The sequence below is a fragment of the Salvelinus fontinalis genome, chromosome 2 (assembly GCF_029448725.1).
Source record: "Salvelinus fontinalis isolate EN_2023a chromosome 2, ASM2944872v1, whole genome shotgun sequence".
Taxonomy (NCBI): domain Eukaryota; kingdom Metazoa; phylum Chordata; class Actinopteri; order Salmoniformes; family Salmonidae; genus Salvelinus; species Salvelinus fontinalis.
The window spans coordinates 73,169,271-73,185,382 of record NC_074666.1 but is presented as its reverse complement, the minus strand read 5'-3'; the positions used below and the strand labels follow the sequence as shown (position 1 = coordinate 73,185,382).

At 40.6% G+C, this 16,112-nt stretch overlaps 1 protein-coding gene across 1 annotated transcript; it reads right to left on the bottom strand.

Moving 5' to 3' along the window:
• Nucleotides 1–725: 725 nt before the first annotated feature.
• On the bottom strand, nt 726–14,770 carry LOC129825300 (hepatic leukemia factor-like). Its single transcript, XM_055885301.1, has 4 exons — nt 14,405–14,770; nt 10,974–11,330; nt 4,483–4,700; nt 726–3,938 (listed from the first exon to the last, which is right to left on the bottom strand). Exons 1-4 carry the CDS (start codon nt 14,517–14,519, stop codon nt 3,723–3,725), a joined length of 906 nt encoding a protein of 301 aa, XP_055741276.1. The 5' UTR covers nt 14,520–14,770; the 3' UTR covers nt 726–3,722.
• Nucleotides 14,771–16,112: the final 1,342 nt, after the last annotated feature.

The window sequence follows — 16,112 nt, the reverse complement described above, 5'->3', positions numbered from 1 at the left end:
TTGCTGGGGCATGGACTCTACAAGGTGTTGAATGCGTTCCACAGGGATGCTGGCCCATGTTGACACCAAAGCTTCCCACAGTTGTCAAGTTGGTTGGATGTCCTTTGGGTGGTGGACCATTCTTGAAACACACGGCAAACTGTTGAGTGTGAAAAACCCAAAACCGTTGCGCCCGGCACCGACTACCATACCCCTTCAAAGGACCTTAAATCTTTTGTCTTGCCCATTCACCCTCTGAACAGCACAGATACACAATCCATGTCTCAGTTATCTCGAGGCTTAAAAATCCTTCTTTAACCTGTCTCCTCCCCTTTATCTACACTGATTGAAGTGGATTTAAAAAAGTGGCATTAATAAGGGATCATATCTTTCACCTGGATTCACCTGGTCAGTCTATGTCATGGAAAGGGCAGGTGTTAATGTTTTTTTATAAACTGGGTGGTTCGGGCCCTGAATGCTGATTGGCTGAATGCCATGGTATACCATGGGTATGACTAAAAAGGACTATTTACTGGTCTAATTACATTGGTAACCAGTTTATAATAGCAATAAGGCACCTCTGGGGTTTGTGGTATACGGCCAATATACCATGGCTAAGGGCTGTTCTTAGGCACGACACAACATCTCCTCGGGCCTTATTGCTTAAGTACTATATAGACTCAGTGTATACAGTAAACAGTTTGAAAATGTTTGACACTAGCATAAATAACAAGTGTGACACATCAAAAGAAACAGAAAATACTTTATTAGACACTACGAATTACAGAAAGGGAGGCCAAGGACTGAATATCATATGTTATGCATTCATTCCATGATAAACAAGACAAAATACTCCTTTCATTGTGTATCTATGTACCCTCTGTGAAACAGTCCATTGGTGTTGCCATTAATACAATGGTAATTAGTTAATTGTAGTGTTTTAAATAAGTAAAAAGACAATTGTAAATATATATAATATTTGCTGCATTAGATCTGAACCTATTCAAGTGGTGATAATGACATTACATCGCTGAGAGACTGAGGAACAGGCAGTGTATTCAAGGCACTGGAATAGACTCAGAATTATGGTACTTTTTTCCATTCATGGGTGAGGTAGTGAAGTCACTCTACAGGGAGGTATGTGGGCAATGTGTGGACTGGTAATGGCTTTATCCTATTCTTTCATATGGTACGTCCATGGTACAGAATAGCATGTTAAAGTACATGGACACACACAACTAACAAAACCCATATCTGTACGGATGGGCTAAAGAAATGTGAATAAGGAAAACCACCTCCAGCCATTTCTCTACAGCCAAAACATATCATCTCTACTCTCACCTTGGCTGGACCATGATCTTCAATAGGTAAGAAACACTACACTGTATTTAGTCAATTGTGAATTTAATGAAGTAATATTGCAGAAATAGAGACCTCAGTAAGCTATGCAGTGTCATTGAGAGTAATATCACTCAGGCATCGGGGGCTTACTAGAACTGCAAGGTCTAACAAGCAGACAAACAGCAGCTACAGTAACCTGAAATTGCCCTCCCCCTTCATTGTAACATCGTTCTAACTAGTGAGCATAGAGATGGCTCCAAATATTAGTCATATTAGTCTATATCAGAATATGACTAAAAGGTCAACCTTTTCAGTTTTACCATCAAAGGACTCTGGTGACATATTTTGGTCATCTGAGTGAAGGGACACATAACAGGAGTCTTCTTGAGACACCTAGTGGTGACATCGATGACAATCAATAGCAATAGAGACCCAATAGTGGGTCTCTACAGAAAGCAATTAAAGATAATTCCATACATTCCATCCTCCATACTCACAACTTTATTTCATGTTAACGTTGGGGAGACTCGAGCTTAAAGCACTACGATTCCATGACACAAGGAACTAAAGGTTACTAACGGCTAAATCTATAGTATATAACCAGGATACAGGAGTGTCTTCCAATAATGCCCAAAAGTATCTGTTACTGCTGCTGGATTTGGATGAATCGCTGTAAAACTACCACATTATTATGGTTAAGATATCAAAACACTACTATATTGGATCTTTGAGTAATGTATTTGTATTCTTTAATAATAATACTATTCTGGATTCTGTTCCTTTAAAATACATAGCCAGTAATGTATAGGAAAAATACTGTACAAAAAAACCCATATAGAATAGCTTTATATAAACATCTCTTATAACCAATATATCATCTCTGTACTGAATATTTTGGTTTGTAGTAAACTAATTGTTTGGGATAACCACAGTACTGGACAACACCATCCAACTTTTTTTCAACATCTTTTACATTCATACAGCCATCTTACAGAAGAAGGCAAACACATATCTACAAAAATACAGATATCTCTATTGATTATTAAAAGAACCACTCTTGTTAATCATGCTAAATAAAAAGGAAATAATTAAACCACTTTGCGATTAGCTTGAGGTTTGTGTTCTGAGAAATCATGCTGAAATATTCAAATAAAAACAATGAGATGATAATAAGAACAACAATAGCAACGACACAAAAGACGTCATAATAATAACAATTAACAATTGAATATTTCAAAAATGTATCTGTCCTTAACAGAAGAGATACGTAAATATCAGGCAGATTAGACTGAGGAACATTGCACCAGGGCAGATTGTGACACGCGTTAGAAGATTAGTGCAGAGATGGTTAGCTGAGTTGTGGTTTTGGAACAGGCTGCAGCAGAGAGACCACTGAGCACAGGGTGGGAAATCTGTTCACCATCACCATGCTAGCTAGCGCAACTTCCAACAGAAAATGACCGCGCCGCGCAACGCGAGACAAGAGGCTTGTGGGTTCTATTGGAGACCAAGAGGTGCTCCGATTGGTGAATCGGTGTGGGAGGAAAAACTTGGTAGCATGAATTAATATAGATTTGGAAAAGATTATTGCTCAATGTGTGATAGAAAAGAATCGCTGGTTTTTCTTTTCAACTGTACAGTTATACTGAGGTTTGAGAGGGAGGTTAAGTGCTAACAAGAAAATATTAAAAATCACAAGAGTAGCTTATAGTCCTGATGTGATGAACTGATGTTACAGCGCTGCAATAGAACAACAATGGACACGGAAATGTATAATATTAACGGAAGTACAATAACATAAAAAAATTGCAATATGAATGTACGCGCAGTACAAACCGTTCGAGAAAGGATGCTACAGAAAGGTACAGGACATAACAGACAGGAACAGGGTCTTAGGTAGGAGGATAATCCCTCTGAAAACAGCACTAGAAGAACATAGGATGGGGAGGGAGATACATTACAACAGTTCTCAGTCCTGATCACATGTATAAAACAGGTGAGAAAGGGGGAAAACAAACACCATGGCATCATTTACAAAATGAACAATGGAAGGAGGGGACAGGGTAGGGATCCGGAGAGTAGGTTGTTGGCTCATTAACACTCAAAGTGCCTTCTAGTACTTGAAAGAGGAAAGTGTGTGTGCATATTGTACATACATACATACATACTCATACCCCATGTACATGTGTGTACATGAAGGGTGAGTGAGAAAACAAGGAACAAACAAACGGATGCCAGTGACAGAATTCAAATTCCAAATGATAGAATCATATAGGATTATCATGTACAGGGGTGAGAGGCTGGTGTGTGGGGGGCCAGTGCCACCAAAAGGGAGGCACATTGTCCTTCAAACTCTTGGGTGAGGGGGTGAGACGGAAGGGTGTGGCGTGGTTTGGGGAGGTTCACAGGGGCCCATGCCGAGCCTCGTATTTGGCCACAATGTTCTTGGTGCGACCCAGTTCCTTCCTCAAGTCGGCCACCTCTGAGCGAAGTGCACCGTTCTCCTTCTCTAGAAAGCTAGCCCGGATGGCAATTTGGTTCTCCTTCAGTCGCCTGGCATCCCGTGATCTTTTGGCTGCTACGTTGTTCTTTCTGCGTCTGGCCCAGTACTTGTCATCCTGGAAAGTGAGGTGAAACACACTGTTGTGATTAATTTATTTCTTCACACTACCTGTGGTATTGTAAAAATATAAGTGATTCACCTGAGTAATAAACAGTATTCCAAATGTATTCCAAACCTATTATTCATGTCATCACGTATCTCATTTTCACTTAATACATTTCCATAACGTTGTTTAAAACTGCCTGACACGTTCAACCTCCTTTGCACCCTGCAGGAAGCCATCTTACCTCAACAAACAAAATAGTACATGTGATACACATCTTCCAACAACATCATATGACCCGGGTTAAGGGTAAATGACCATGGCTAAACCTGTCAATCTAAATCCTGGCCAAGTTCGCCTCCTCCCTATCAATACTGAAAAAGCTGCCGGTTTGGGTTTGCGCCAGTGGTTTAAAATATTTCTGATTATTTCGGTGGAATAAGTCCACTTGCTGCTTACATAACATAACATAAGAAAACATGGTGCTTAAAGTTTTTGGCCAAACAAGTGGTGAACCCTTTCAACCTTCCACATAAGTAGGCTTCAGGTAGGTTACCTTGAGATCTTCAGGGATGAAGATCTTGCGTGCCTTTTTGATCATGGGCTGTGGTTTGAGCTCCTCTGGGGCGAACTTGCGTTTTCGGGGGTCAAACACCTCCTGTCCGGGCACGCTAGACAGAGCCAGGTCTGCAGGATCGGGCTCGTAGCCCACTGGAACTTGAATAGACTCTGGATCGATGGGGCTGGGGGTGTTCCTGGCAGCTGAGGGCAGCACTGCAGGAGAAAGGCAAAGGAAAACAGGTTAGAGTGTCTGCTGAATTACATCTGGGCACTGTTTAGAAGAGATTGTACTCTCTGAAAGATCAGGCTTTGAGGTGCAATGGTCCTTGAGAAAGTAATGGTTAGAAATTAGGCGTTATTAGACCTCAACTGGTTTCCTTAAAATGAAGGTTCAAGAATCTGCCATTAAATGTAATATAAAAAGCTATGACAAATGTGGCAGTCATTAGTACCCCCCTCACCTCCTACCCCATACCTGGGGTAGTAGGGGTACTTTTGAGTTCTCTAGAAAGACCCCTTTAAAAAGTCCCAAGGAGGGCACTTAGGGGAAACTAACACACGTGTGCCTGTTCACATCATAGTATTCCGCCATTCTGTTCTGTATCACGGTTGTGCTTTACAAAGCTGATCCTCTAGAACAGGGGTGTCAAACATACAGCCCGGTCCAATGCGGACTACGGGTGGTTTGAGTAAAAAAAATCTCTCATATATTTGTTTTTCAACAGGACAATGACCCAACACCCCTCCTTGCTGTGTAAGGGCTATTTGACCAAGAAGGAGAGTGATGTAATGCTGCATCAGAATACCTGGCCTCCACAATCATCTGAACTCAACCCAAATTGAGATGGTTTGAGATGAGTTGGACCACAGAGTGAAGGAAAAGCAGCCAACAAGTGCTCAGCATATGTGGGAACTCCTTCAAGACTGTTGGAAAAGCATTCCAGGTGAAGCTGGTTGAGAGAATGCCAAGAGTGTGCAATGCTTTCATCCAGGCAAAGGGTGGCTACTTCAAAGAATCTCAAATATAATTTGATTTGTTTAACACTTTTTTGGTTACTACATGATTCCATATGTGTTATTTCATAGTTGATGTCTTCACTATTATTCTACAATGTAGAAAATAGTCAAAATAAAGACAAACCCTGGTAGGAGTAGGTGTGTCCAAACTTTTGACTGGTACTGTATGTATGTATGCATGCATGCATGCACTTTAAAATGTCTAAAACCAAATTGAAAATTTGTAGAAAGGATAATGGACCTACATTCATATAGTTTCTTGACTGTGTCCCGCTAGCTAATTAATCACCGAAATGAAAGCTAGACAGTCAGGAAGCATCGGAAATTCAGAAAAGAGGACTACAAGACTATTTGTTGCAAATTTTGACAGCAAGGAAATATAACCATTTTTTGTGCGGCCCTCCAGACCTCGTTGACGACCGTATGCGGCCTCCGGGGAAAGATTAGTTTGACACCCCTGCTCTAGAATCAATACCAGCCTTGCATGTGAAGACGGACTATATTCTTATGTCCGTCTTATTCTATACATGCTCATCAAGTCAATGACTATTTCATCTAAATAATTCTACAACTGGCCTTGCCCACAGGAAAGCAAAATAACTGTGGTTGCACCTTTTAACCAACAGGTGGAGCACAGAGAACACAAACACACAGATTTACCGACACACAGACACTCTCACAAACACAGAATATATGTTATTTAAGCTTTTCTGGGGCCCTGTTATCAGTGCCTCTAGTCAGCTGAGCTCAGGCAGACAACAACATTGTGTCTGTAAATGTTAAGGCAACCTTCTCGTCAGCCAGCCTCAACATGTGCCTCTGCAATCTCTCTGTGGATGTTACGTAACACCTAATAGATTTATATTGCACAGAGCAGCAGGTCAGCAGTTGACACGGTTTCACATTCTACCCTTCATCATTCTGTGGATTAGCAAGCAGAACTGAAGAACTGAATTGGATGGCTTCATCAAATCAGCTGTAATTTGGTGGCTGGCGGTGAGCATCTTATGACAGTGTATTTACTTGAGATTCATCCACTTAAACAGCTTGACAATTACAATGATTCACAATCAAAGGACTGTAGTCTTTTGTAGTTGGTTTGAAAACGTAATGAGGAATGAAAGAAATACAAATTCTTCCTGCTGACGGTGAAAACATTTCACTCAAACAGAATTCAAAGGTCGACATTTTAGGTCACTTCCTACGTCATGACCCAGCTTCTCTGTGCTTAAGCTGGCTACGGCATTAAGCCTTCTGACCTTTGGTCACAGCAGCATTTCTAGCTCCAGCCAGTCCTGGTTGAGATTTAAGCCGGGGCCAACATACAGGTCTGACCTGCTTGTACGTTATGCAGAAGGAAGTAAGACAGCTACTCCAGCCCTTTCAGAAGAGAAAACAAATATGTATGAATTTAGAAAAAAAAAATATGGATGAATATGTATGCACTCACTACTATAAGTCGCTCTGGATATGAGCATCTGCTAAAATACTAAAATGTAGACACGCAAGCGTGACAACTACACTCTAGCGTCACCAGTGAATCATTGCATCAGTAGTCACTAACACATTAAGCTAAAATGGCTGGCCATCCAAAGTGGTACTTCAGCAGGGGTCCAATTCAATGCCTCATGTTAGTCCCCAACAATGACAGGCCACTGACTAACACTGTCAGCTTAGTGCCAAGCTACTTACAAGGGCTAAATCAGACGCTGTCCAAAACAATCTGTCAAAAGTATATCACCTGTATAAATAACAAGCACTGTGGCCCAAACAACTTATCACTTTAACCATTTATTCTGACCAGATTACTGGAGTAAAAATACAGTGACATGCTTTACTGGCTAAGAGTGGCCTGGTGAAAAGTCTGGCTGATAGTGCCCTATAGTATTTGGCTGTGACCTCCCCTCTATGAACCTCCAATAGGAAGAAACAACACACACCAGTCTGACAACATGTGTTCAACGTCCACCAAACATAGATAGAAGGTAAGAGCTCTGCGTCTTGTTCCTTCTCCTGTAGGTAAATGCTCAGATTTGCATTGTGTGGGTGGGTAGTAGAACCAGTGCAGATGGGATGGAGGGATAAGATGGCTCTGACCTGACTCTCACCTGCATGTTCTTCCTCTGACTGCTGGACAGTCAGGAGAGAAACTCAAACCCTCTTTAAACTGCTTTGATTTTCATTAACATTTTAAGCTCGACCCCTAAGGAATGACAACATTGAGTCTGTGCCTTTTCCAACCAATCTTCAAAATGAAGTGTGAGCTAGTCGGGGATTCATATTATTGTGTTAAGTGTTTACTGTATATGAATGTGACGCTAAACAACATGGAGTCAACAGGAGAACTAACCATGCCTCCCCTTTATCTGTTGACTATAGGGAGAGGATTTCCATAGGTACCACATACCTTATCAGACAGTCACTTCCATGGCACACAAGTTTAGACCTGACCTTTTACCTTGTCTACATTCCACTTCCCTTTTGGCACCTGCCAACAATAGACCGTAGGCCCCTTATTGAACCAGCAGTGGGACCCGCCCATCACTAACTCCACTGGATATCTGCTGTGATAACAAAGCTATCTTGTGCTTGCATGCAATATGGAATTGGGAGGTTGGTGGGGCGGGCTAGGCTGGAGGTGTATGTGATAGCAGCATAGCCTTGACCATGTGAACTCATCAGGGTTCAGCCTGTGCCTCTGCTATGGCTCCGACTGGGATCTGTCTGGTGAGGGAGAATTAAAGGAAGGAGGAGGGGGAGATGCTCATGCCATGACAAGCTCCCGTTAGCAGTGGGGCTACACATAGCGGATGCATGTGTCTGTCAGGAAGACCTAGCCGTACATGTGAGAGGGGATGTGCATAATGGCGAGAAGACAGGCCCTGTGAAACTGTACCAGACAAAACACACACACACACACACACACTCACTCGCACTGAGACAAATATACACGCACGAACACCCTCACATGCTGGGATTCTTTGTACTGTAACTGTACAGATGTAATTCTTTGACACGAGTGACAAGTGTAATAGTTTGTTGTGTTCGGATGTACTATTACTTCCTGTGGTGAGGCCAAAAACTATTTACAGTACCACGTCAAGGTTTGCTCCCAACTTCTTTTTTTTTTTTACTTTGTGAAAGCAGTGGGGAAATAAATACTGAGAGAAACATTGTGGTCACTGTACGTACAGTGACGAAGGACATACATATGGCTATATTTGGCATGAGTAATAATGTCATCATTAGAAACAAACTATTACACTTCTGTCTGCGACTACTTTCAAGGGACAAGCTAAATCATATTAAAATGTGTCAAACAGAATGCCATACATCAGAAGAAGTTGTAAATGTTCTTTTTTTTACCATGGCAATTGTGAGGTTATTTTTGGAATGGATGGGAATTTAGGGCATTTGTAATTCCTTCAAATGTGAGTGCAAATCACAGTAAAAGCATGCTGGGTGGATCAGAGTAATAGTGGGGGGGAATTGATACAGTAGAGTATCGTAATATTAATACTATTTATGACAATATTATATCAATTTTATGACTCCAAGTATCAATTCTCAACAACAAACCTTTTGTATATTTTCTGCTAGGTAGTTGACGTTAGTCGTCTGTACCTGTCCCAAAACGTTGGTATTTCTCCTTCTATAGCTTTGGCCTCAATCTTCTATTAAATGGTGAGCCAACATTTCAGTACTTTTATTTCCATGACGGATCAAAACTAGTTATCATCATGGGCCTCTCGTGTCCCCCTGCAGCAGACATAGTGAGCAATATGTCATGAACATCGAATCACAAAAATCGCAGTATCAAATCAGAATACATATAGAATCGCAATAAATATCGTATTGGCACCTAAGTATCGCGATAATATCGTATCGTGAGGAGCCCTGGCAATTCCCAGCACTACCATTTAAGTGGTAATTCATATGAATTCAAGTTCACTACACAGGCCAGTTTCACTAGGTCACCATCACTGTTCACGTCGGGACGTGGTAGATCATTAATGACTAAGATGAAAAACCTTTGGACATACATAGGTCTATTGGAATAAAATGCAGCAGAATGTGTTTTGTGTGAGAGTTCAACTTCTATTCAAGCTGAGGATGTTTACTGATAATGGTGTCTTAACTCATATCCATAAAACCTCAAGAAGTATGGGACAAATAATATAGGTCCCACCGAGCAGAGACATTGTAAACATGAGCTTCTGTTATACACTGGAACATTATAAAAAGGCAGGTTTCCATACAGTGTGGATGTGATTATAAGGATTCTATTTGACACACTGTGCTCTACCAACTATGGTAATGTGAAGATATCACACACACCAACCAAAATACGTACCAAAGTTACTATATAACACAAACCAATGGGCACACAGAAATATTCCCTTTAAACATATAACATACTTATAACTGATGTGATAACACCTTATTTACAAATGGTGATTAAATAAAATAGGGTCATAAAGACAACTACCATCCTCATCATTAATTAACTAGCTTCAAAATTAAACAATTACAGGCAATAGAATCACTGTTTTCCCCTCGAGTAGAAGATTCAGATAGGATGTCCATTATTTAGCAACAAAGAATTGGCTAGCACAAACCAGATCACATCTGCCTGCTCCAACAAACACACCAATTACACTGACCCTCTTTATTCACTCCCCCACTTTCAAGAGGCTGAAACCATGACAACTAGCCTTATGAAAGATGTTTGCCTTGGTGATGCCTGTAAATAAGGTATGTTTATCCTCACACCTCTAAATAACTGGGTACCAGGAATGTGTGTTTCATTAAGGAGGAACGTTTTACTTTTTTCTGGTTGTCTCCTCAGTAGACAGCCACAGATACGTCAGGATTCGCCTTAGGCAAACAAAGCAAAATGGAGCATCGCGTGCCAAGCAACAAAATGAGCCTAATCTAAATCAATATTGGAATTTCACCGGGTAAGTAGTAAAACTGTAAATGTTTGTTGACAAAAACTACACAGTTGAGGGATCAAAACTATAACCCACCCAAGTTGTACAACTACTGTCCCTCCAGTTTAACTTTCTAGTACTTGGCACAATGCCACTCAAGCTCCAAAGTCCAGGGCCAGAATTGTAGAAGAAATGTCCTAGCATACTCAAAGCCCCTGAAGTAGCCTAAATATGGAGAAACCTCTATCTGTGCTTTTGGTCAGAGTGGAATGGGGTATACAGTAAAGGAGAAAGTTCAGTGTTGAGAAGACCTGGTCATAATATGCGTGCGGAGTACACCAGGTGGACAAACAGCGCCCGGGGCATATTATTAGAAAGCGCAACAACTCAGGTTTTGACCATAGAGATTTGCCCTAATTTGAGAGCTATAGGAGGGTTGTGTGTGTGCGTGTGTGCGTTTGGTTGACCTTGCAGATGTTAGCTTTCGTTTGAGAGTGTTCCTGTGCTTTGTGTTGGGTGTGATATGGTCTTTTACCTGCTCTGGCTGGGGGGCCCTGGAGACAGTTCTGGGACACCATGGATGTATGAACGGAGGTAGTGGCGTGGCTGCTGAGGTCGACCACAGAGGGTATGGGGGGTGCAGGGGAAACCTGCTGGATAGTGGGCTGCCGGGACTGCTGTGGCTGGTTTTGGTTATTCTGAGCTGAGTTTGCAGGGATGCCATTCTCTGACAGAAACTCTTCCAGGTCCATGTACTCCAGCTGAAAGTTGTCCCCATCATATGGCAAGGTCTTGTCCCACAAGGTTGGCCCCAGGAAGGCCGACTGTGGAGTATTGGCACCGCCTTCCTCATCCAACTTTTTCTCTTTCTCATTCTTCTCTTTTCCAAAACCTGCAAATATTTGGAGAGAGTCATATCACTGTTAGACCAAAACAGCCAAACAATGTCTTTACAATGTCAAAGCCAATAAAAGGCCAAGGTTTTAATTTATATATACACACACAATATCTACAGCCCCTGATTGTTGATTAAACATATAACATAGGTCTACTTGAGGCGTATTTGAATGTATATATACTTGATGCAAATATATAAATAACCAAACTACAGTAAATACCCCATCAACTCCAACAGCAAAAGCACCCCCAAGGGGACAACCTCCAGTCTCAGGAAAGCTCAGGAAATATATTTTAATTTCTCTTCAACCTATTTCCAGAAGTTTTAAAGATTTTTTTCAAATCTATCTATATATAGAGAGAGAGTCTCTATCAAGTTGTTGCCAAATAAGTACTAAATGGTTTCTAGACTGGCTAGTTTTCGGGAAAACAAACTATTTACAGTAGATTACAAACTTCCCACAATGTACTACTGTTGGACTTGCTTTTGCCCTTTAAAAGTATTTTTGTAGTAGTGTTCAGATTTTTGTCTAAGTTGTTGGGAAAGTTGTCAAAATGTCAGTTATTTTTAAAAGTTTAGATAGAATGTAGTTGATGTGGTTAATAAAACAGTGGTTGTTTGATTGGTAGAAGATATTTCTGTTCTGATTTAAATAGCAGAGAAGTAGACCAAGATGCCATATCCTCTAAGTTTTTGCCTAAGTTGTTGGGAAAGTAGTCAAAGTAGCTGATGTGTCAAAAGTCTAAATGTTTACTCATTGTCTCATGCTAGAAATGTGCTCACCCAGTGCTATAAATGTTACATTTCTGAAAGTTATATGACAGTTAATTCAACAGTGGGAAGTTAGCTTAACGAATGCAGTGGATAACCGTTACTAAAACAGCTGTCACTTTTGATCAGAAGAAGATAATTCTGTTCTGATTTCAGATTTGAATGTGTTGTCACGACACCAGAGTTTTGACTTCGATACCAGGTTTAGTATCACAATACTTGATACCAAAATGATACCAATTAAAAAAATAAAGGGTATTAGCCAAAGTCACAGAATGGTAATTGATCCAGATGGATCTTTTGAGTCCATTATCATTACATTTGAAAAATGTTTTAATGTATGCATTAATTAATAAATTCCAAAATAAATGTCACCTTTTTTTTTACCAAACGACATAACATTATGGTCTCTAGTCTATTGATAAACTGGGTAAATCATGATGTAGCCTAGGCCTATTTACAATACAAGGGAATGCATATTTAATTGGAGTGTGTGCATACATTGCGTTATTGACCTTGTTTTGGCTGATTTCATTGGGCTACAGATGAAAACCAATCCGTTTCCCTTCCATTTGGGCCTTATTTTAAAGTATGCGCGTTCTCTTTAAGACCCATGACGTCATGCACATACACCTTTGAAAACATTTATTAACAGTTTCAACATTTCTACATGCTGTTTTTCATTATTCAAGTGTGTTAACTTGTGTGCCGCATAAGTGGTGATGCAGCTCAGACTCCCAGTGGTTCCTCCTGACAGGCTTGGGCTAGCAATGAGGAAGTGGAGCAGGCACGGTGCTCTCGCGCTATAAGGGGACATCGGCTACGCTGATAGACAGACTTGGTCCTCTCTCAATCTGTAGACGACATGAGACATGACAGAAGTACCAAATATAACAACAATTCGGGTACCCAACCGTTTTTCAGGTTCTAGTATAGAAAAAGTACTGAAGTTTCGGTATATCGTGAAACACGCATTTGAATACCAGAGAAGTAGACCAAGATCTCATACCCTTTAAGTTTGTCTAAAGTGCTGGGGAGGTCGGCTAATGTTATTTTTTTTTTTTTTTTTTTACAGAAAATGAAGTTGATGCGGTTACTAAAACAGCTGTAACGTTTTATCGCAAGAATATATTTTTGTTACGATTTCAGATTTCAATAGCAGAGAAGTAGAGGAAGATTCCACACGCCCTAACTTTTTGTCTAACTTGTTGGCAAAGTGTCAATGTAGCTGATTGTTGTCACAAGTTACATTGTTCACAGTGCATAGAATGTTGGATGTATTGATGTCACAATGGGACCTTTAGAATGTTGAAATCCCTTTAAAGTGGATGGAGGACAAAACGAAGGGCAAAAAGCTTTATAGTTTATAAAGTGTAAAGGACATCCACAAGTTGTATACAAGCACACTGGTCCCGACCACTCTTTTTTAAACGTTTGAATGACGTTTCTAGCTTAAACGGTGTACGAAAAATAGCATTCCAAATAATAAAAGTACTGTATGACAAAAACTTACAGTGGGACGTTTTCTGTCGTAAGTCACAAGAATTAAAGGGATAGTTGCTACACTGTATCCTTATCAGGCTGGAGCTGTCATACCAGGAATGTATTTTTGACATTTAATGACAAATTGCAACCATCATGGATCATACTGTACTCCTTCCCGATCTGGCTAGATGTAGTAGTACCAATACATTACACTTAATGCGGAAATCAGCAGTATAAACAATAACAAAGCGAATCCCCCGACACTGGTTCGGTAAAAAGCTGAGGGATGGGGCTAGAGAAATGTAACCACTCAAATGCATAGACATGAAGAGTTAGAGTTATGGATACAAGGATTGACCATCCATGATATCAAAATTATAGTTTTAACCATGTTGAGGCTATATTGTGTTTGTTTACATTTTCATTGTTTACAAACATTGGAGTAAAACAATCTTATATTTGGGGTTCTGATGGGGTATGACAGTTGAACTAAGCTTATGAGGCATTTATAAGTTCTCCTCTTCAAGAATCAATTCATTTATAAGTCCAAAAATGGATGTAGCAACAGTGATTGTCCCTTTAATTTACACTTGAATCAACGCCAATTCTTAGTAACTAAAGGTGAGAAACACCGGGCTACCGAAATATTGTAGCCATCGGAGACGTTCTGGTTTTTCTGCATTGTATTTTGCATGCTCACGCGCTGCAACACTGGCAGATCCTGCTTGAAAGCGAGAACGACAAAACAATCGTCTCAAAAATGAATGTAAACTACCACGTAACAAATTATTTGACGTCTGCGTTTTGTTTACCTTCTTCATGATGAAATGGCAGCTTCATTGGATTCTCCAACAGGGATTTCAGTACGCCATTAGTTGGAGGTTGGAAAGATGAGTTTAAAGGAACAAGTCTGGCCATTTTCTCCATTGGTCTGGAGGACGATAGTATAGCCTACAATTGATGTTATTCCAAAAGAAGACGCACGTTTGAAAATATTTTAAACAAACACCAAACCTCAATGCTTGACCCAACCTGTAGTTCAGACCGAGAAATTGATATCCGCGCAGAAAATAACAATTACGGTTTTCGTCGAACAAGGCAGAGAACTAACTGGATGTGAAGCTCAAGATGGTTCACAATCCATTTGTGGACACCGATGTACATGACGTCAAACCTTTGGCAAATACTTACCGACTCTGCGAATGAGATGGAGGGAAGGAGGGACTGACCACTGCTGAATAGGGAACTTATTTGTTTCACGGTTTTTGCCTATAATTTCTTTCTCAGCCCTTTTCTTCTTGAAAATATACATGTTTTTTTTTTCATGTTAATTGACAGATTACTCCGACATGGCGTATGTGATCGTTGTACTACCTACATCCATTAGCCTTGGTATGTAGTGCAAGATCCATAGATTGAGCCCCACATACAGTTCTCTCTCTCCCTGTTAGGCTACTGTAAGAAATTGTATTAGATATTGGTAACTTGTTTTAACAACTTCTCAACATTACCTATAAGTTGACACAACATACACACCCCCTCTTTCTCTTGGACATATGCTGGACACATTGGACATATACACGGCACCCACAATTCCCCTCCCCCATGACAATCACACAGACACACCCAACCCATGGTTGGACCTCAGGACAAAGAACTCTCAGGAACCAATAGAACGTGGACACCAGGCCTGATCAGGACTACCCAAGACCCAGATCGACCAATCGGAAGGCCGGACTCGCAGATCTACCTACTTTGCTTGTTGTCTATATAGTACTGTACAATTCTGGAAACTGGCCTCTTTCCCGGACGATTCACTAGGAGTCAGACAGAAAGAGCCTTGCTGCAAGATTTTACTAAGATATCTTTACATGTGATTAAACGGCCTTATTATAAAATTATCCACCTCGTCCTATTGTCTCCTCTTGTTCTCCTGTCAACAGTAAACGTTTTACTAACACTACACTATTGTGTTATTGACTGTAAGTTTGTTCATTCCATGCGTAACTCTGTGTTGTTGTTTGTGTCGCACTGCTTTACTTTATCTTGTCCAGGTCGCAGTTGTAAATGAGAATTTGTTCTCAACTGGACTACCTGGTTAAATAAAGGTGAAATAAATCAAATAAACACAGATGGGAGCAGTGGGATCATTGTGGTGTTCTCTCGGGGCGTGTACGCATGCGAAGCTTTGAGTGTGAGGACATACAACCCTTCTTTAAAGAGGGGGAATATTGTAATTTAGGCCTACTGCAATGTGGTGTAGTGAGCTTCGTTGGACATATACACAGAGGCCTGTGTTATTAGGTGCTCAGCTCTGTAATAGGATATGGATCAAGCCCCCATCATAGCTCTCTCTCTCCTGTACATTCAATAGATAATTTAAAGCTTGTTTCCACAAAACTCGTAACTATTCAACTCTAATCATTTTTTTGTCACACACCGGATAGTTGTAGTGAAATGTGTTGTTTTACAGGGTCACCCATAGTAGTACGGCACCCCGGGAGTAAATTAGGGTTAAGT